Source organism: Lepisosteus platostomus, chromosome 3, assembly GCF_059453375.1.
Source record: "Lepisosteus platostomus isolate fLepPlt1 chromosome 3, fLepPlt1.hap1, whole genome shotgun sequence".
Taxonomy (NCBI): domain Eukaryota; kingdom Metazoa; phylum Chordata; class Actinopteri; order Semionotiformes; family Lepisosteidae; genus Lepisosteus; species Lepisosteus platostomus.
The window spans coordinates 43,789,745-43,812,720 of record NC_142613.1 but is presented as its reverse complement, the minus strand read 5'-3'; the positions used below and the strand labels follow the sequence as shown (position 1 = coordinate 43,812,720).

At 35.3% G+C, this 22,976-nt stretch overlaps 1 protein-coding gene and 1 non-coding gene across 2 annotated transcripts in view; both read right to left on the bottom strand.

Moving 5' to 3' along the window:
- Nucleotides 1–18,504, bottom strand: part of atg5 (ATG5 autophagy related 5 homolog (S. cerevisiae)) — a 65,452-nt gene extending 46,948 nt beyond the window's left edge. Inside the window, exons 1-6 of the mRNA XM_088625692.1 lie at nt 18,318–18,504; nt 17,330–17,491; nt 16,717–16,844; nt 14,219–14,297; nt 11,814–11,976; nt 6,323–6,417 (exon numbers count right to left, since the gene is read on the bottom strand). Of these exons, the coding sequence (XP_088481818.1) occupies nt 6,323–6,417; nt 11,814–11,976; nt 14,219–14,297; nt 16,717–16,844; nt 17,330–17,437 (573 nt within the window). The 5' untranslated portion in view covers nt 17,438–17,491; nt 18,318–18,504. The remainder of the gene's footprint in view (nt 1–6,322; nt 6,418–11,813; nt 11,977–14,218; nt 14,298–16,716; nt 16,845–17,329; nt 17,492–18,317) is intronic.
- A 256-nt stretch (nt 18,505–18,760) lies between these two features.
- On the bottom strand, nt 18,761–18,832 carry trnae-cuc (transfer RNA glutamic acid (anticodon CUC)). The gene has a single exon. It is a non-coding gene; the product is annotated as a tRNA-Glu (tRNA).
- Between the last annotated feature and the right edge of the window lie 4,144 nt (nt 18,833–22,976).

The following is a 22,976-nucleotide window of genomic DNA, read 5'->3' as shown; positions in this document are numbered from 1 at the left end:
GTAACTGTAAAAGTATTTGATGTAGAAGTTATGCAAGCTATATTAGCACATCAAACACACAGCTGGCAGAAAGTTTCCAAACAAGGTGACCCTGCAAATTGCTTGCCTTTCATAGAGAATTTAGATAACTTTATTGCTTCCTTTGACATAAGTTTTACATATTTCGCTATGTATCTTTTATAAAAAGGCTGCTTCAAGTTCAGTCATGGGATAATCATAATATGCATTTGTTCTGAATGCATGAAATACTTATTCTTTGTTTAAATTACAAATTAGGCAGCAACACTGAGGTGCTGGCATTTACAAATAAGACATTTGAACGTAAGAGTACAGGTGAAAAAAGAGAAACAGACCTAGGTTTTTCCACTCGATTTCCTTATAAATATCAAAACAAACAAGGCAAAAACATTTTGTAAAGCTCGAAAAGTTTAAAAGCTACTAAAGATGTGCAGTCTTCAGAACTGTAGAACTGCATAATTTCATTTATCCATTGTGTCAAAACTATGAAGAAAAATAATACTAAAAATACTGTAATAGGTTGTTGAGTTTCATAAAGAGGGTTAAAGAGCCCCCCCATAAAAAAACAACAATTAGGGAAAAAAACAACACTGAGATGCCTACATTATTTTGTTTTTTTATTTTTGCTTGAACATTGTAGAACCTAGGGGGCCTAGGTCTTTCACTGTCAAAAAGGTGAGCAATTAAGAACTACAGTTTTTATAATTTACTAGGCAATTTTGCACATTTACACTCAATTCAGCTAGGGAGGTGCAGCCCTAATTTCAGGAATCAGTTTAATTTTTTTTGTGCTTGTGAAGAAACACAAATATTGAATCAGAGAAGGATGCAGATGGCATCAAATTTTCTTTCTTTGGTGGGGGACTGTTAAAATTAACACCATTGACAGAAGTCTTGTTCCAGGATTCAATCTACTTTGTGAAATTAAATTTTCAAAAGACAGGCCCTATAATGCTCTTCAACCCACAGGGATTTCTCCACTGTAGCAGCTAGTAATGTTTCACTTATCTTAGTTCATTTTCAATTCATTCAGAGCATGCTGTGAGTCATGTGCATTAAACAGCACAAAAGGATTCTCCATTTTTTCTCATTTACAGTAAAATTTGCATGTAATAATGGGATGAAAGGCTGTCTGATCATGTCCCTGTGGTTTATGACAGTTATCCAGTTTGATGATGGCATGGGGATTTAGTATTTAACTTGGCAGCAACATAATTCTGAAGTTTATTTATTTAAACTTCACTTAACTGTCTTTGGTTGCTTCATTTTACAAAGGTATCTGCAGAGTAGCCACACTCCAAATACAGTTGTTTAAAAGGCTAAAAATGCCATAAAGAAGCTTAAATGTTGAATTTCAAAGCCAGTTGCCAGATACTTAATACTAAATCGAAAAACTTCACCTCACCCAGTACCTGATGATTTTTGGAGTATTCTCATTCCTACCCAATGAAAACCTAACATAAAATAACAGGTTTACAATGTACAATTAGTGGGTGGACTGACGTTTTCATTTACTCTGGACCCACATTTCTTTTAGAGTTCTACAGTTCTAATGGATGATTCATTACATGAATAAATAAAAATAAAATTCCTTTAAAGAATGTCCCCAGTCTCCAATAGCATTTACAGGAGGTACCATTGTGATTAACTAAAAAGTGGATAATCATTTTGCTGGAAATCTGGGTCGGCTGTTTCATGAGATAAAAAGAAATTCCATACAAATCTTTTCCAAAATTTCAATGTAATGCATGTGCACCATTGGACAAGACGAGACAAGACGAGATCACTTTATGCCATGTACAATTTCTTGTATTAGGAATTTGTCTGTTGCTTACTCTCCATGAGACACACAGACACACAGACAGGGAGAGAGAAGCCTGGGGTCAGAGCGCAGGGTATGCCATTGTACAGCGCCCCTGGAGCAGTTGGGGTTAAGGGCTTTGCTCAGGGGCCCAACGGAGTAGGATTCCTCTGCCGGCCGCGGGATTTGAACCGGCAACCTTCCAGCCACAGGCGCAGATCATTAGCCACAGAGCCGCCCTATCCATGATTAATGTCACATGGAAAGTAGAAGCTGACTGGGCCTTTATCTCAGTGTGCTGTGCTACAAAAAAGAGGTGATCTGCTTGTGCAAATGCCGAGGACAACAGGCCTGCCTAGTTACCGGATCAAAAATAACAACAGTGGTATTTAAATAAAACACCTGCATGAATTACTGAACCATGCCCATATCATGTAGCATTGTATGGTCCCATAAACATGTGTGAATGTCCAGAAAAGTTAATGCCATGGTGTGTAAGAGCTCCACTGATGGAGGCTGGCCAACCCCTATGCATTCTCCAAAGTTCTTGTAAGTCTTACAGTTCTTCAATGTGTAAATAAACTGTTGTAGATTGGTGCAAATTGACAGAAAGACACTCAAAATTATAGCTTCCAAGTAGAGACTGTGTTGCTATAATGCCTTCTTGGAAAGGAAGATGACAATCAATGACTTCACTTTTGGGAACAAAATTATAAGATTGTAACTTCAACATTTTAACTAATCATGCAAGATCTGCTGGTGTGGTATTTTTGGCCAAACAAAATGAATAATGAAAAAAATGAATAGTATCAAACTGTGCACAAAGATTTAATTATTTACTTTACTGGAAAGATTGTATAAACTTAACCCCTGCCCTCCTGCTGTTCAAGGTTTTTAACTAAGAAAAGAATGTACATCTGCTGCCAGCTTTGAAGTAACAGACATTGTCACTGATTCTAAAACTAGATTTGTTTTCTTTTGTTTTCAGAGCTTTGATTAAAAAGCAGTTTATCCGTTACCTTAATGATGCACTTGTGGGTTTGAAAAATATAATTTGATTGCTAATTTAAAATGGATGTCAAATATAAGCTCCACTTTTATTTCAAAAGTGGTCCCATCTCCTTTCTAACAGCACCATCTACTGGAGATTTCAGTTCAAATAAAACTTAAAGACTAGGCATACGTTGCGATAAATAAGCTTGTTTTTCCTTTTCACTGCTTAAGTAGATTTAAACATATACTCAAGTCATACTACAGCTATTGTTTTCAAAAACCTCACACAAGTTGATCAGCCAGTGATCTTATTTGGCATTGCAGTTAAAGGGGATTTCGTTTCATCAGGTACAGTATGTAGCAAGATAAGAGGTAATTCACAAGATAAAAAAACAGTTTTTACATACTCACAGAATTCATGACGTTTTCTAAAATTAGTTTCCATTACAACAAACAAAGTCGAGCCACTGGATAAACTGGTGTAAAGGGCACTGTTGAAAGCTAGTGTTCAAAGAAAGAATTCTTTCAGTTAAATATTCTTGCATTGCAGTTGGCACTAAACAAAAAATTCCTAAATTTTAACTTTTGTTAATTATTTTGAAAAACAGGGCCATTTTAAAATAAATGAACTGTCATGTGTGGTAAGACAAATTTCGTCACAGTACTCTGTCCATCTTCATCCAAAGCTGTTACAAGTTAGAAGTATCTGAGTAATAACACTCTTTACCATCTGTAGGCCTTGCACAAAACAATGTAGAGATTCACCTCACGAAACTGTCAGCAGTTTCATTTTGACTTCTTTATCGAACATAATCAGCCATAAGTACTTTCAGTGTTTTCTGGTCTTTCTCACATCTTAACATCTGCAAATGCTATTATTATTTATAGCAATCATATTATCAGAAGATAGTGAATGCAAACAAAATGGAGGTATAGATGTAAGGTCAGATATTCCAAATATCAAATGGACATCTATACTGAGTAGGTCTCTATGGGTATGAAGGTAAGGTATCATCATGAAGTCAACATTATATTTTACAGACTAACTATAGTTACAGAGTATGATAAAGATTGACTACCACTTACAGATGCAGCTGCAGACAATTATTGGCACAAGCTTCAACAATGTCATTATTTAATGCACTAAGTATAGTAATTACTGTTTGTTTATGCATCTGACAGTGATTTCCTGTCTAGGTGTCTACAGAAATCTATACACTTGCATAATTATTCACACCCGGTGACTTAAATTAGTTAATTCATTAGAATCTCTAACTATGATTTTCTAGGATGAGTGGTAAACTGTGAAGAGACAAGACTGATAAGTACACAGTTTAACTACATGCCTACTACATTAGTGAATAACATACCAATGCTTATGTTAACATAGTTATATGGTTAGAGTTTAAAAGTACACACTGAAGTTTTGGTTCTTTTTGTGCAACAACATATAATAAAGAAAAAAATATTAACGTTTTCTTTTTAATTAGTTCAAACGTTTCTCCAGGGTGAATTTACTGAGGTTAGCTATCACATATGACAAATAAGATACTGAGTCACACTTTCAACATCCTGTTTCTTCTTCACTTTCCAAGCTATAGCCAGAGCCTACAACTGACACAGCACCAGAAATCAAATACGGAAAGAGCTAAGATGATGCAACAAAGACAAACAAGCTCACATTCTCAGTTTTTGCTGAGGTTCTTTAGACAAGAATTCAAACCTCATAAGTATTAATCAGTTATTTCAAATAAAACATGAAGAGCTGTCTACATCTGCTACTGTATATAGAGTGCCTTGCAAAAATATCCACTCCTGTGTAAAGGTTACATATCTTGCTGAGGTCAGAGCAAGTAATCATGACACTATATTAAGAATCTTAAAGAAAGAAAATTAGATATTTCTCAAGTATTCAAGTATTCAACTCATTTGCTACGGCAACCCTAAACCAATTCTGCAAAAGGAAAGCTTGAAAGGTGACAAAATTAGTATAATGGTTTCTGTGTGCAAACATAGTGCTCTGACTTGACTTCATTGAAAATGCATTTGTCTCTATAAATTCCCTCGGGTAGATATTGAATTTCAACCAACAACTCACATCATGATACAACAAATCGACCATAAAGTCGAAGGAGCTTTTGAAACATAAACATTGTTGAGAGGAACAAATCAGGAGAAGGTTACTTATCCCTTTTTAATACAACGAAGTCAAACATTCAGAAGTGGAATGTGCGTTATATCACTCAAGCATTACCTAGAGATCATCCCACCCTTCCAAACTGAGCAGCCAGGCAAGCAGGAAACAATGCCATTGTGGTTAGCAATGCCATTGTGAAATCAACAATGACACTGAAAGACCTGCAAAGTTCCATGTCTATGATGGAATTTACTGTTCATAAATCCAAATTTCAAATCCACAGCATCCTGTGTGGATCAGTGGCAAAAATAAATGTTCAATGAAAGAAAAAAGTTTTCATCTTAAATCTTAATAATCTTAGATTTCACGTGACATATGTGAAAAAATGCACTTTTCTTATGATCAAAGAATTGAACATTTTGGCCAAAATGCAAAGCATTATATCTGGCCCAACACAGCACATCGGTCAGAACCATCCCAGCTGTTAAGCTTGCGAATATCAGCATCATGTTATGGGGATACTTTTCATCAGGGACTAAAGAAAATATGGTGCAAAGTACAGGCCAATCCTAAAGGAAAACTTAGTAAGACGATGATCCAAAACACAAAGTCAAACCCACACTGAAGTATCTCAACAAGAAGTGAGCTCATGTCCTTGAGTGTCCTTGTCAAAGTCCTGACTTGAGTGCAAGAGAAAATTTATGGTGAGGTTCGATTGCAGTCCATTAACTATTCCACACATAACTTATCAGAAGTACGTTTTACTTTGTTCATCTTCTTTGCAAGTTGTTCTGTCATTCAACCTCTTTCAAATATACAGTAAGAATGCAAAAGAACAGGTAGAGGTTTATTCCATGCTTAAAAGAATAGAGACACAACATGTCAACTGCAAAACCTTCTTCAGATGTGGATCAAAACTTTACAACTTAATAGACCAATTAATTTTATAAATGTACCAAAGTATTAGAGCCAGAAGACACAAACACAGAACCCTCTGTTATAGTCCAAGATGCACTCTGGCCACTTCAATCACATGGAGTCTTAAAAACCCTACTCCAAATGAATACAATATATAGTATTTTTTATAATAAAATAAAATAAATTAAAAGTGCAGTTATTCGCTGGTAACTTACACCAGAATGTGTAGTGACATTAAAACCCGTTTCTCTAGAAATATAACAAACGTAAATAGTAAGTGGTCTATCTGTAACCTAATAAGCTGGCAATTTTATTCATTAACTGGTTATTTTACAGATTGTACAGCATGTTGATATATTTACTTCATTTGTTATTCTAAAGATTTACTGATTTTTCACTCATGCCTTAAAGCTGAGCGTCCAGCTGGTATATGGTAGCCTGATTGATTTTCTTACCTGGTATATTCTAAAGGGAATGTATCGGAATCCCCCCTCTTCTGTTGGGTATTCCATTAGTTTCCTGTTCATTGCCCAGAACTGGTCAAATTTATCTGAAGAGAAAAACAAAACATGCTTAGTTTACTGAAATCATTTAAAGCAAAGTTTTGTTGTTTTCCCAAACTTTTCCCACTGACATTACTGAGAAGATGGGAAAGAATTCTGTTTTTTTTTTATCCAGCGTAGATTCATCAGCTATCACAAAATTCGGAATCAGAAGCGGTCTTAGACACAGCAACAGCACCACACCCACACAGGGGGAATAAGTGCAGACAAGCTCTTCTAACCCATCAATTCATTTCAAGCATGCAGTACTGTACAGGAGGTTCTGCACTGACTGGTGGACAGGCATGTCCCTCGCTTATATCACCGCAAGCTTGCAGGGAGTCAGGACATTACAATAGTCACTGTTTTGCTGTGGCCCAAGAGCGCTTTAGCCAACTAATCAAAATCCTATCCCCAACTGCATAAAACCAACTGTATACCACAGCTTGGAAATCCTAGTCATAGCCAATTAGTAACATGATCTGGGTCCATACTGCTCAACACGCAGAGCAAGCACCTTTGCTGTTTCAGCCACCTGGAGCCCCCCAAGAGTCTTATTTTGGGGTTAATAGTGCACAAGTGAGTATATGTGATTCAAAGACCATTATAACAAGGCAAACATAATGCTGCATTTCTCCATGTACCAAATTTTGGCCCACCTTTTGATTTTAATTATACTACCTCATTGCTATCTATAGTGAAGTGATACTTTTTTCTGTTGCCTCCGTCTCAACAGATTTTCAGCTTTCTTTTTCGGAACTGAAAAAGCAAGTTAAGGTGTTTCATACAAAAAGTGTTTTTAGCTTCATCTCAGTCATGCAAATCAGATTCTCAAAAGCATATCTGGACATATTGCACTGCAAAGCTTGAATAAACATATTATTTGATAGCATTTGGATGAAGTTACAACTGAATAAAAATTGTTGTCCTTTGTGTTTACAAGGAATACTTATGACCATTTTTATTTCTACAGCCTACCAAAAACTTAAAAAAATAGAAAAAACTCAGATGAAATACATTATGTTCTGAAATGTAGTTGTAACATTTCTATGTAAACAGAATCTCTTTAATTTCTAGATCATTTGCTTTTCCCCCAAGAGTATTAGAATAAGCTTCTGGAAACTTTCTCAAACATCTTTGCTGGAAAACACACATAGAAACACTCTGATGTCATGCCAACTCATGAACCAATAAAGCATTATTAACATAACCCAGTGCAAGTCTAATGTACCTCCTCAAGTATTTTTTTTTATTTTGGCTCCACTAAGCATCCTCAGAAGTTATTTTATAAGCATCCAATAAAGAATTCAAGTATTCTATGCCACCTGCCACAGCAATTGAAGAAGCAGAAAAAATAACTGTATGATGATTTTTATAGATTGCTCACCATAGACCAAAGTCATGTACTTCATTTCTACAGAATTTTAAAATTCACAGGAGCCTCAGATGTCAAAGGCCGAGTTAACTTGGGAATGGTTACAAGCAAGATGCTAAAATTCTGCCTTTGAGGACTGTGAATAGTTAAATCAGGTCCTCTCATTCAGAAAAGCGCTCGTTGCCTATTCTCACCTGGCATAAACGCCAAACACATTTCAGTTTTTACGGGCAGGATGAGTAACCTTTTTGTAAAACACATCATGGAAAAAAGATAAACAGTATTCTCAGCAGGGAGAGAACTGGGTTTGAGCATGAGACTTTAAATCAGAGCTTCTTGACATTATGTAAAATTTGTTTTGTTTTTTGCAGGTTAATGTTTCATATTTTTATGTTCAAGTGTAGTATATGATGTGTTATTTACCACAAATTGTAAAAATGGTAAATTTGCTAATTCAAAGCATACTTGCTGGTCTGAATTCCACTAGCACAATCAATAGGTTATCACATTTTATAAAGAGCTTCTTTAACTGTTAATACAGTAATATTTGATTTAAAAAGGCCTTCCTGCACACTATAAAAAAGTGTTTTGTTTTTTTATTTTACAAAAAAAATACTGAAACTAACAATATATTTCTAAAGTGTTTTCCTTTTAAAATAATTAAATTAAGTACTTAATGTCTCGGCTAATACAGTAATATAGTGTGTGCAACAGACTGACTAACTGAAGAACCGCAGATTGTGACCATTATTGGCTCATTACCTGCTAAATCACATTAAGCTACTTTGAGCATATAACGTCAATCATTTTAGCAGATTTTGTTTTATAAAACTGCAGTTACACCTGTGCTATTCTTGATATAGTATGCCAAGTCACTTTTGGACTTAATACTCCTTTCAAGCCTGACACTCATACTCACTGACAAAACAAGCAAACGACAAATGGGCATGGACAAGCCCATACAGAGATTGCTTGGCACCCAGTGCCACCTCAAAAACTATCAAGTATGATAGGAAACGTTCTCATGCAGACCTACACAAGCCCTAATTTTGGATCTCACAGCTCTACTCTGACATAACTGCCCCTGAGTACTGCTTTCAAAAAATGAAGAGATTAACATGCAGACCTAGCTTAGAAAAAACTGAGTCAAAGGTAAGAGCTCCTTCAACATTCTGCAATTTAAGGCAAAGTATACAGGAAAAACAAATACAAACATTCTGACATTCTTAAAATCCTATACATGAAAAATCTAAGGTGCTTAAGAAGTGCCTTTTTAAATACATACAGTACAGTATATGCAACTACAGTATGACATGATTTTCAGTTAATATAACAAAAACCTCTTTTAGATTATAACTGATGTTAAATCCAATGTATTGCAACTAAAGTTACCAATTACAATTACAATGAAAGACTTCTTTAACATTAGAATTTAGAATAATCCATTCATTTTCTGGGTAGATGGCAGACTAGAGTTTTTTTTCCTTAGTGAGCCTGCAGATGGAAGGTCAGAATGCTTTCAATGTGACGTTTCGCTGACTGAAACTGAAGGGTCATGTTTGCATGTTTAAGACTGAGATGCGTTTCACAGCACCAGGTGGAGTATTTTGTGATCAACAGTTATCGCAAATGCTACTTTCTTTTTTCTCTTGTGGTTATATATGGCTTAAATGAATTCTTTGGGAGTGGTGGTGTTACAAGAATCAGAAAGATGAGTTATAATCTAAAACAAGTCTGTCTTGGTTTCACTAGCTTTTCTTATTTCTCCTTTACAGCTGCTGTTTTTATATAAATTTAGAAGTTGAAAGTTTTCAGTATAATTTGTCTTTCTTATTTCGTTTTTCTCTTTTATAAACCTTCACATGTTGTTTTGAAAGCACTTCTTCAACGGTTTGGTTTTGGGGGAGAGAAAATAAACTTATGAAATTTAGTAAGTATCAGAACATTTTGAGTGACGGGTCAAAGTAACTGCTGGAAAGATTAAATTTTTTGTTAATTCATTCAGAAGGTCCTAACAGTCACTTTATCAGTAAAGCTGATAGGATTTACTGATGATCTTTAAATCTTTAATTCCTTTAAACAGCCTCACTGCACAAAGAAAAATAAATCAGTGCCTTATATTTTGGAGAGGAATCTTATGCTTTTCTGAGACTGACCTGAAATTTTACATTTTAAGAAAACACACATCAGATGCCTTAATTCTGTTAAGGTTTCTGCAGAATTATATTTTTACCAGAATCCTACATATATTGTTTTTCTAGAAGTCTCTTAAACTTGCTCTCAACAATTACAACTAATTACAACAATTACAAATACACTTCACAAGTCACAGTATTGTCAGCTCAAAGCTCATCTGCAATGTGTCCTAATGTAAGTCCCAGTCCTGATCCTAGAGGCTCATTTACCTACATAGGGTTTTTTCCCCAATTAAACTTTTAGTTAAATTAACCCCATAAATGACTTAATAGTAGTATTAATTTGAAATGTTTGAGTGTTTTCAGTTCTTAAAAATTTTGGAGGTTGCCTTTTAACTATTGTCCATTACTTCCTCTTTAAAGGAGCACTTCACTTCCGAGTATTCACCAAAATGAGTTATACATACCTATTATTGTTATATGAGTTAAATCCTCCTGCTAATACAAGCTCTAACAATGTCTTTTTCATTCCTCTCAGCTGTTGTTGTCTTAATATCAACAGAAATTGTGAGGGAATTAAAGTAGTTATGGTGGAGAATAATCATTTTGATTATTAATGACTAAATACTTAGTCGTTAATTTAAACTGTTTATACAATTAAATGTTTCATTCAGCTCATGTGCCATTTGAATGTATAGTATCAATATCATTAGGCAGCTTGATGCTCTCTTACTTTTACAGTTTCTTTAGTATGTAATTTTGATTAGTTGATGCCATATTTATTATTCATGTGTACTCTCGAGAACATGCACATTTTACTTCTCTAAGTGCTTCGTTAGACATTTAAACAGCAGCTTGCACAAAAAAAGAATTCAAATACATTAGAAAGTACCTAAACTCTGGTTTAAGGTGAGTTATGAGCACTGGGAATGAACCAGAGATGTTTACATGTATTTTAATGGCAATGGTGTATATAGTATGGGATGAGTGTATTTCAAAAGTAGCATACCAAACTTTTGTGTAGACAAAACTTGCAAATGTTCCAATCAAGCAACCTTCAGTTAAGGCTTCGGTTAAGAAAAGAGCTCAAATAATGAACACCACAAAGGTGTGTGGACCTCCAAGAACAGGATTAGGAACCTTAGTCCTAATGCACAGTTTTATGTTGTCGCATTAAATATTACTGTACAATTTATTGGACAAAGATAAACAGTTGTAAATGCAGTTTATTTAACTGTAACAGTTAATTTTACTGTTACTGATGGACTCTGTCAGTGGTTCTATTCTTGAGAATACAAGAAGTCGTTTGCATTTATTCTGGGCTGTATAAGAAAACCACTATATGGAGTGAAAGGTTCATACAAAACAAAATGAAAAAACTAAGTATAAACCCAAATAGATCATTAAAAAAACTAAAACAAGCAGCATACAGTCTACTCCCTCTTTACTGCAAGAGGCCGGCAGCATGGACAGTGGACAGGGGACACATACAAGAACTATAATTATCCTGTTTGTGGAGAATTTTACGTATCAAGGTCAGATACAACACTATCAGTGTTCTCTCCCACGCAGCACTGTAAGAAACATGATTTCCCAACAGCAATTTCAATCTATGCTCACAGAAAAACAACACTGGATGCCAAGCAGTGAAATAAACTCTCATGTAATCTTATTCCAATCAACTTGAAAAACTATAAAATGATCAATATATCCTTAAAGGAAACTGTACCTATCTTTTAGCTGTTGGGGGGGGTAAGACTATGTATGAATACATTTGTATCTTTTCTGGAAATAAATTGAAAATGAACTTGCTATGTCATAACTTGATCCATTTAAATTATTACAAATAAAAGAAACAAAGGTTCTAGAAAAGAAAAGTGTTGGAAGATCTCACCATTCTGCAAGCCCATCCAAAGTTGCTTATGGTCTTTCTTCTGCATATCATTGATGACTTGTCCTTTGTGCTTCAAGGTATCTGCTTCTTTAATGGTGGACATGAAGTGAGCTTCTATTAAGGAATTGGAAGGGCAGTGCAGAAGGTCTCTCTCAGGGAAGTTCTGTCATTTAAAAAGCGGGAAGATTAATTTGACATCTACCTTATGGCATTTGGCTATTTGTGAACAACATTTTTCATTTTTTAAAACAAATTTTAGTTTCAAATATATTACTTGGTTGAGAGTATTGTTTTTATACCCCTCTCTGCACATCATAATATTCAGTGATTAAACATGATTATAAACATGATTTATGATCACAATGTGGAAAATACACCAGCTTTACTTTCCATCCTGTTCATTTTGTCAGTTCTTGTAATAGTAACAGATTTCATTTTACTGTGTTTGCACTTGCATTCCTGAATATTAACACTAACTTAAAAGCTATTCCTGAAAAGGACATCTTCAATGCCAAACAAAAGAGTGGAAGCATTTCTTATATTATATAATAAGTAAGCATAGATGTGCTTTTTTATAAAGCAGCTATCAGTGGACAAACAGCCTTATGTGCTGATCCAATCTGACTGACAACTTAAAAATGTCCAAGACGGTACAGGATTATTGCCATTATACCACAAAATGTAAAAGAAGAAATCTATATGTGATCCCCATCCCAGCTGTGGAGGAATTATTTTCATATTGCACTTTTTTTTTTATTTCCCTTTTCTACTGTACAATGTTTGCCCTAAATCATGGGTGTTCTATGTAAGAGTACAAAGGAAAGGTTGAAATGACGGTGTTTAGTAATTAGTAAATTACAGAATGTAATCACTTGATGAATTACAGGTGAATTTAGTCCACTGTGGCAACAGGAAATCTTGGTATTTGGATGTCAGCCTTTCAAGGGAGCCCAAAACAGCGAGATCAATCAGAATGTGTCACAGCTGGTAAAGAAGGAAAATCAGTGTGCAATAAAAATGTCACCTTTTAGATTTTAATGTAACTTTTTAAAGAGTTTTTAAGATTATTTATAAACAGTATTAGCCTACATGTTTTTATAAGGAGCACACATTATTACATGATTAATATGAAAAAAATCCAACATTATTGTGATATAACACTGCTACACCCGAGACAAAAACCAACCCAATCTCTAAAAAAAAAGGATTGTGAATCAAGTGACAGAAAATTAGAAGATATACAACAATAATGTGCTCTGTTCTGTGGATAATATATTATTAATATAAACCATTGTGCATGTTCCACTTTCACAAAACCTTGAACAATCCAGGGGAAAGTTGTATTTTAATCCATTACTGCCCTCTAGAGACAAAAACACGATTTAACATACACAGAAGTTTCAGTGCTAACATTCATGTTTTAGATCAACTGCACCCACACCAGTCATCCAAAATAGGCAAAACAAACCTGTTTTCTGCTCTCTCACTTGCACTCCCTAGCAAAATGAGCACCTGCAAAATGGTGTTGCAAGAATCCCATCTTCACATCCAAATAATATTTTAAATGATTATCAATGTGGTAAGCCCATATAATGATAATTTTTTGGCATTGTTTAGTACTTATTTTAACAAATACTTTAAGATATTGTTAAGTCTAACAATACCTAATTAATAACAAAACACATTGCCTGCAATCACTGTAAAACCACCTGGACCATGATGGAAATATTGTTACAAGTCAATTAAAAGGTTATTTTCATTCTATTGAAAAGATCAACAAAATATTCAACAATTACACAGCCTCAACACATCATGTTGCCAAAAACATAGACATTCTAAGATCCTTTTCTTCTAATATCATTTTCTTAAAAGGATTTTGCCAGATGTTCATGAACTCTTTTAGGCAGTCTGAAATCAATTACTTCAGGTTGCTATTGAACAATAAAATTCAACTGAAGTAATATAAAAAAACAAATAGGAAAAGTAGTGCTACCTGAATGACTTTAGCAGACAATAGTTACGTCCACACACACACAACCTCAAACAAGGCATATTCTTTAGCTCTCACACACTATTTTTACTAAAGTGATATAAAAACATAATTACTAAAAGAGAGAGATTCAAATTGGAGAGCAAAAAATGACAGCAATATAATAAATAATAATAAAAATAAGGCAAGACAAGGTGTGTTAGGAAACAGAGCAAACTAGCTCATTACTTGATTTAATGGTTTTCCTACCTAAATTTAATAATTGGAAGAAAAACAGGGTAATAACTTTCTTTGTTTAATTTGGCATATTGTTCTGTCTGAGATTTATGAAAGTGAATATTTTCAATTAAATGTAGACATAAAGAGAACAGAAATGTGAATACAATTTGAACAAGAAAACAATGAGAATGTCTACCTTGAAATGTACTGTGATGCTCCAAGGAAGGGCTACATTAGAGGCATGAAGATCAAATAGCAAACCAATAGGATAATGCCTGAAAAAGGAGGACAAAATTCTGCCTATAACAAACTTGTATAGTCACACAAGTATGGCATATAATATTAAAATGATATGGCTTTAGGTCAGTGGTTCTCAAACTTTTTGGACCAAGTACCACCCCTGATCAAACCAAGAATCCAAGTACCACCTACAAGTCATCTTCTCATAGGAACCACAGAAAATCTCAATGACCAACATGAGCGCACGCGCACGCACACACTCACACATATTATAAAATAAGGAACAAGTAATAGGTTTATTCCATGCTGAAAAGAGAGGAGAGAAAACACAACGTTTCGGCTGTGAAGCCTTCTTCAGGTGTGTCGGGGCTAATAAAAATAGTCCTGAGCACTTAGTTAACTTGGATAGTACCACCTTGTAGCCATTTTTCGACGCTGGCTAGCACTAGCAGTGCTGTCTGTGTCAGGTCCAGCAGGAGAGCTAGTGTCAATGGCCGCTAGAGTCACTTTTCTCGGCCATGTCCTCTATTTTTATCCTTATATCTCCGTCCAGGGGGAATTTTCAAATATCCAGAAATGTCCAGGATTTCGATCCCATTATTTTCACCATGAAGAATAATTAACAAATGTTATAAAGATAGAAAGAGAGAAAATTTCTTAACGTCTCTAGTTTACTTCGTGACCTACGATGTCATTCAGTTTTCGTCCTGTATGTGTTTGATGAGGGAGCGAAATCAGGCATCAATATCAGTGTCTTTACTCGGTCTGTGCAGCGGAGAAGCATTCCCTCGAAAGGCTCCCTATTTTTTTCCTCGTTTTCCTTCCCTCAAACACAATGCCAAAGCGAAACTATATTCACAGCAGAACTAAAAAATAAATTTCAGTGTTTTCGAAGTGGCAGAGCAGACTGGGAAGCTGAATGTACTTTTGTCTCCGTGGCGAATCAAGGTGTACTTGACTTGCAAGCTCATGTTGACTTAGACAAACACAAAAAGGCAATTCAAGGAAAGAGTTCGTCAACCAAATTAACAGATTATTTTGTAAAATCTGGCAGCAAAATAGAGGATACTGTTATTGCAACAGAGGGGACATAGAATTTCACACAGTTAAACATCATCACAGTTACTTTACCAACGGAAATTAAACATGGGATATTTTGAAACCCTCTCCATCCTCCATTCGACCCCCTTCCCAGATAAGGCAACAGCAAATCTCCTCAGGGTGTCCTCCTTTTTTGATGTTCAAATATGGTAAAAACCTAGTGGCCGATGTACTGTATAATCCTCCCTGTTCTCAATGGGTGTGCGTGATCTATCGGAGCTAGCATCAGTACTCTTGGCATCTATTCCCTTCAGCCATTAAATTAATACTTGATTTTTGCGAGATATTCATTTTTGATCACTTGTTCTGTTGGCGAATGTGGTGCTGAGCTGTGTCTCTGAAAGCTCGAGTATGAACACTCAAGTATTATCGCGCGCTGTTTCAATGTAGCTAAGTACATAGGCTGCATATTTGACACAAACTAATTTTATTAAAATAGAAAATATGAAAACCTGTCTCAAGCTTTCTGAAACTGATTAAGCAAATTACAGATGAAAAAAATACATTATTTTTAATTATTCAATTTTTAATTCCCAATTTTTCAGTGCACACAACAAATTTCCAGGGCTATCTGGCGTACCACCTGGGGGATCTCCCCGTTCCACAGTTTGAGAACCAATGCTTTAGGCAATCCATTTTTAAAACTAGACAAGTACTCCACCTGGTGGCTGTAACAGTGCATGAATACTGCTACCAGAAAGACTGATATTTATATTTGAATTTAGACTTATTAGTCTTCTCTTTTAATGAAATAATTTAGGAACACCATCATGATCATCACACATTTACAATTAATGCAAGGCCAGCTGACTAAAATAAACACCTTTGATGTTACAGTAGGTATTATGAACTTCAAGATTTGCCAAAGATCTCGTAAAATAAAGTTTTTGTTTTCTAGTCCCATAGGTACGCTAACTCTATGAGGTATAGAAGAATATGTCTCAATTTACTGTTCGTCCTGTTCGAATTTATTACGTCCCTTGAAATAAACAATGCACATAATCATTCCTAACTCTAAGGGGCGGATTACCAACTTTCATTATTTAATATTTTTTTAAATTGGTGTCAGGATTCCACATTTAAAACCTTCTCTTTATAACAACTGTCAAAACACCACACCACAATAATTTACAGTGTATAATATATACAATTGGCACTCTCTATGTGAAACTTAGTTATTCACTTATTAAATGTAGTTCTTAATTTATATCAATACTTACTTTAACCTCATTGATCTTTCCTTCATCCACCATACAGTACATAAGATGTCCTTTTGAATTACATAATTAAAGGTAAAAGGTACCAATACGTTCAAAGATCCTTGTATTGTAAAGTTCTATTCAATCAACTTACCACTTCAGAGGGGTTCCTTCATATTCAAACCACATCTCTTCCATATCCTCCTGCTTCATGACCTTTTGGAAGTGCTTTTTCACTTTATCAGTAACAAGTGTTATGTAGCTGACTCTTGGTAGAAGTAACTGCAAAAGTAAAATGAAAAGATTCCAATTACGAAACAGTTCTGCATATAAAATGCTTAACAGCAAATCTTAGTTAAATTAACTAAAAAACACTTACTAAGTACCTTAAATATTTATTCTAAAAGTACCCAAAAGAGAAACATTTCCCCATTTATATCTTACAGATGACATTACAAGGTGATTTTAAGAAATCTGAGACAAAAAATAAACCTGAACTTTGAACTTAGTTAAATAAATGCAGTTATCTCCAAACATCCTCCCCCCCAATAAAACTGTTTTTATTCGTTTTTTTTAATACTCAAAATGTCAATCATCACAAAAAGTAGTAACTATTTGGGCCTATTTCATTTACTAACTTGTGAATGATATTGTTGGATCCATAGGGTGCCATAATGCCTATTACTATTTACGCACTTTTCTCTCTGTGTTTAACCTGAGGCCTTATAATAATTTCCATTGTAGTCTTTTATGGTCAATATACTTACATAATAGGGTTCTGCTTCCCTTTCCGTTATTTCATCCTGATATAAACTGAAACATGTGGGTATTCGCCCATACCACACATCCCGAAGAACATCTTTGTCATCTGCCATTCTTCTGGGATATACAGTAGCACATACAGAAACACAGTTTTCAATTTAAATTTCCTGAAATGAATAAAAAACATGTTATGTCTTGTTATTGTTAGTTTGTAAAAGTCTGAATAAACATATAAGACCAGGTTGTCCAATTGTCTAATAAGTTTATTGTTAATAATAATAATAATAATAATAATAATAATAATTTATTTTTATTATTATTATTATTATTATTATTATTATTATATGGATATAGGAGAGTGACACACACAAAGGATATGTTTTGAATGAAGTGAGTCGAAACAATAACATTCTTCAGTTAGTAGGGAAAATTACTTATTTTACAGAAACAACAAGTCACATCCTCAATGTCTAAAAACAAATACAGTACAATTAATATCAGTACTACTGTAGGTGAAGAAGTTTGGGTGGATCTGATACCGTTTAACGTATTACAATAGTAAATGCAAAACCTAGCAAGTTGCTCATTGAAGTTACTTTGCTACAGAAAACTGCAAGTATTTGCATGTTTCACGAAACTCCGCTAATTTTACATCTATATTTAAAATCTGTTTTTCACACAACTGTGTACACAGATTTTTAAGCATTGTAAAATACCATTAATACTTGTACAACAGTGTTAAATAGCTATTTGTTCTATTGTACCAGCCCCTGCTCTGAAGACTTATTTACATAATGTTTACGTTTACAAACTGCATTGACATAACCAGCCAGATTGCAATTTGTTTTTCAACAGACTAACTGTGCCAACACAGTATGCCTATTACTCATTTAACACAGCAAAACACTTCCTGGGTGCATTATGGACTTGCCTCTTGCAAAAAAACAACGCATCTACGCAGTACGCTATGAAGTGCATTACTCAAAATTTTACCTGAAACTTTTCTGGACAACCTTCAACGTTATGATTCTGTTTTATTAAGTTCCTTAGTTTTAAGCTCTCTGTTAACAGTCTTGTAATCCTCCACTGAAGTGAAAGTAACAGAACCATTAACCGTCCTGTCAGAACAAGGCCCCAGCAATGCCATTCGCTCGCTTCCTGAATCACACACCAGAGAGAAAACAAGAGGAGACGTGCTCTCCTGAGCTCAGAGGAAAGGCAAAGACTGACACCATGCGGACAGAGAGCATAATGCAGTCTTGGAAATGGTTCTTGAATGTCAGTACACCCTTCTCCAAATCGGTTCTTGGCGGGCCTCGTCTTCTGGGTTTCGTTCCAAGCTAAGTACTCAATTAAACAATTAACATAGTACATGAATAAATGTAATTGATACGATAATGCGACACATTAGCTGAAATAAACTTAATAAAATTGTATTCCCTGACCGGGAATCGAACCCGGGCCGCGGCGGTGAGAGCGCCGAATCCTAACCACTAGACCACCAGGGAAGAACTGACAGCGATACAGAAATAAGATTGTACATAGTTAAAGATGAGTGAACTCAGCACTGATTTTATGGCCGAGTCCAAAACGCGGTTGCACTGACTTATCTGATGAGATTGCGTTATCAGCTGGCCACTATTCTCGTGTTTTTTACACAACCTTTAGTTGTGTATAAAATATAGCGTAAAATCGATCTTATAAATATAAACAAACTTAATTTCTCGATAAATATATAAATGGGTGTACAGTATTCAGACACTACATGCAAAGAGTGTAAAATGAATCTCAAGCAAGAAAAAGGTCTACATCACTCGTCACTGACAAACACCACAAGACCTTTATGCCTGGAGATACTGGTTTCTATTTAAATAAGTAATCGTATTTTATTATATCGTTACCTGTATAAATGATACATTTAGAATGTTCAGTGTGGTAAATATTTTGATGTTTATGAACGATAATTCCTTTGTGTATTTTTTCTATCTTTTTAACTTATTTTCTGTTTTATATTTAAGTTCTTTAGATGCCAGATGGCCACATCACCTTTGGATTTATTCTGTACCAGGAGCCAGTGCAACAGATGTGTGCAAGCAAAAGTCAGAACAGCACCTTTCCTGCAGAGCATTTTTGGCTCTTCGTTGCAACCTCATCACAAGTGTCAGCTCTGAGCAAGCTGGGTAGCAAGCCTGCAACAAATTGAATAAGACATAAAAACTATGAATATATTAAATGGTATATATGTAACAAAGTTCAATGTATATACTGTAATTTAACAATTTTCCCATACACGATTAACTAGACTTCCTAACAGGCCTGACTGTAGTCATTAGTAATCAGGAGTTTTGATACCAGGAGTACCATCATTGTCGAACCAGCATCTGTATTTTCTCTATTTAGATTATATGATATTTGTTTACTAGCATATTTTATTTTAAGTGTTTTAACCACTGTACAGTTTATTCAACATAAAATCATGTTTGTATGTTTTGAATGCAAAACCAGTGTTTAATCAGAACTACATACTTGACGTGGACATGAGTCAAGGTGCATAAGGCAATTTACAATGACTGCAAGTGATCAATTATTTGTGATCAACATCCTGGAGTCCTTGCACTGATTCTTATATGATTCTTAGGTTTCATTTCAAATTCAAAATCCTCATGTTTACCTATAAGGCTCTGGATGGCTTGCACCACAGTACCTGTCTGATTTAATATTTTCTACTCCCCAAGCACAACCTTCTGGTCTCCTTTCTGTCCCCCAAGCTTGTCTACACTCTAAGAGTGACAGGGCCTTCTCCTGTTATGCCCCAAAACTCTGGAATTTTATCCCCAAGGATATCAGAATGTCATCTTCCCTGAGCGCTTTCAAATCCAGACTCAAAACCTTCTTCTTCGGAAGGGCTTTTACTTAATTGATGTCTGTGTCTGCCCCTTAGCATTTTCTACCACATTTAAAACCCTTGTTTTTTTATTGTACTAACATTTTTTATCACCTATTATTATTATTTTTCTTTTTGTAAAGTGCTTTGGGAAGCAACTTTTAAAGGTGCTATATAAAATAAAGTAGTTTTTGTTATTATTATTATAATTATGACAACTAATACAATACCCATCTGGACTAGAAAGGTAAAGGAGTTTCCTGGTCTGTGCAAAAGAAACTGTTCCTTCCTGACTTTGGTTTGTAGTGCAGTCAGGTCACCCTAAACAAGATGTGTTTGTCTTTTTTTAAGTGACAAAAATACAGAAGCTGTTGAATACTTATGCAAGCAAGAGAGTTGTTCAGTTAAGGGAGCTCTGTTCTTTGAGGGATGAAGTATATTTGTTTTTTTCTTCCAAATAATTCTAAAATGTTATTCCAGAAAATCGCATGTTGAATTATTCATGCTTACTTTGCTTTGTCTTTAGAAATCAATAATTCATGGTTATCTACTAAATCTTCAGGATCGGGACTCTCCCCGGGATCAAGGTTGGAGAGCCCTTATTTACTCTGAATGGAACATTAAATATCTACAATATTGCATCTACAGCTTAATTGAACTAGTTTAACACTTTCTCCAAGCTCTTCAGGTGCTGGTTTTAAAGAGAATTAGAAAACTTAGAAGTTCAGAATTTGCAGGACTAAAGCTGCGAATGGAATGCTACAACAGAAAACAAAGAGAAGATCTGGCCGAGGTGCTGGAAAAGTCTGAATGAAATGAACAATGACTGGGGTGCAAATGGAGCTAGTCTGGCTGCAGAGTTGTTGTTTTTTTGGAGGGGGGAGGAGGGGTTTATAGAGCTTGGGAACAATTTAATGCTACAGAATCCATTAATTCTGTTGACCAGCAGGCAGGGGTTGAATGAGGAAATGAGAACTGGAAAAAGAACACATCTTCTTCTAGAACATGCAAAACAATGATTTCCCGTGAATTTCTCAGTGTGCAGCCTTGTCCTTACTAGTGCTAGAGAGCAGGAAGCCCTGAGTTAAAAAAAAAATCAGTGCCTGGCAAAGGTACACAACAGCTAAGAGGAAAAATACTTAGTCCATGTCCACTGTTTATCACTCTTCTCTGCCCTTCAACAATTAGAAAAAAAATTCCCCCTGGTCTCCTTTTTTTTTACTTTTTACTGCACGTCTCACTGACTGTACTGACTGTACTGTATGTATAACATTGTTGTATTATTGTATCATTTCGTTACACTGTGCTGTGTTGACTGTACTAAGCTGCTGTAGCTCCCTCACTTGATCAATAAAGTATCTATCTTTATTAGGCCTACAGTACCATGCTATGACTGGTCATTATTCAGCTAACTGGGAAAATGAGGTGATGTAGATATTACTACATGAACAGTGGGAGCCTGGGCATATGTGTGACCCTGTTACAGTCAAAGATAAATACTGAGATATCGCTTACATTATTCACCACGGAGAACTGTTGGTAACCGTACAAGAGTGCTGAATTCTTAAACAAGAGTGTTTGGAAGAGGCTGGGGCTTTAGTGGACTTGCAAAATACACCTTTTTTTTCTTTTGACCCAGTCTTCCAACTCATAACTTTGAGTAGCAAACTGGACTGGCAATGCTGCCTCACACCTTAATTCTTTCTCTGGATTATGGACTTGACTTTCACAGAATGTCTTCTTAACAAGAAGAATCCCATAGCATTTCTGCTCAAACCACATTCATAACACCACTGGAGAAGTATCGACATGAGCCAGTCAGTCAGATTACTTCTAACATTTACAATGTGCAGCATGGAATGAGATTATGTTATGCTCTGTTTAGTAAGACATTGAGGCCTCAGGGAGGTAAATTGGCTAGAGAAGACAGCACTGCATATTTAGACAACAATATATACAGTATTATTGGACCAGAACAGCTCCCCATTTCTGAAGCTGGACTTGCCTCGTCTTGTCGTGTCCAAACAGCACAGGGCTGGCAGTCTCATGACAGGATTCCCACCTCAGGAGATCTAGGCTAGCTTTCCCAGTGGCAGCAGTCATTAAGGACTTACCCTGTATTTGTGCCGCTGCCAGTCAGACCTCAAATACATTCACAGGCACCCTTCTTGACAGGAGTAGAACTTCACAACGTAAAACCCTGCACAAAAGAATGTAAACAGATAAAGATGTTTTGGATGTTCACCTGGAAAGAAATATAAGTCCCTTGGCATACTTGATTACTGGCATGAACCCTGGACTTGCCTAATGTAGCTCAAGAGAGCCTGGGTTACACTTTAGTGGGTTAGACTAAAAAGCGAAAGTCGCAGAACTGATGCTGTGTATAACTAAAGTGCACACTTGCTGTAATCATATAGTTCTGCCTATGTCTGTATAATAAATCTAAAAAAACACTTTTATCATCTCTTGTATTATTACTAAATTGATTTACATATGGAAAAAGTTACATGAAACAGCGTTTATGCCATTGTTGAACCTGCAGGATATTTTATCATATCTGTCTCCTTTCGATAAATACCGTACAAAGTGTTAGTAATTTAATTCTCTTGTTTGCCTTTCCATGATTTACCATTGTAATTGGTAAATCAATTCACATTGTAACTGGAAAAAACAAATTTTCCTGTATTGGTTGTGTGAGTTCCTTGTATTTGTGTTCCTCTGCCGTTATATAACCACACTGCAATATTTAAGTGCAGGGAGATTATTTC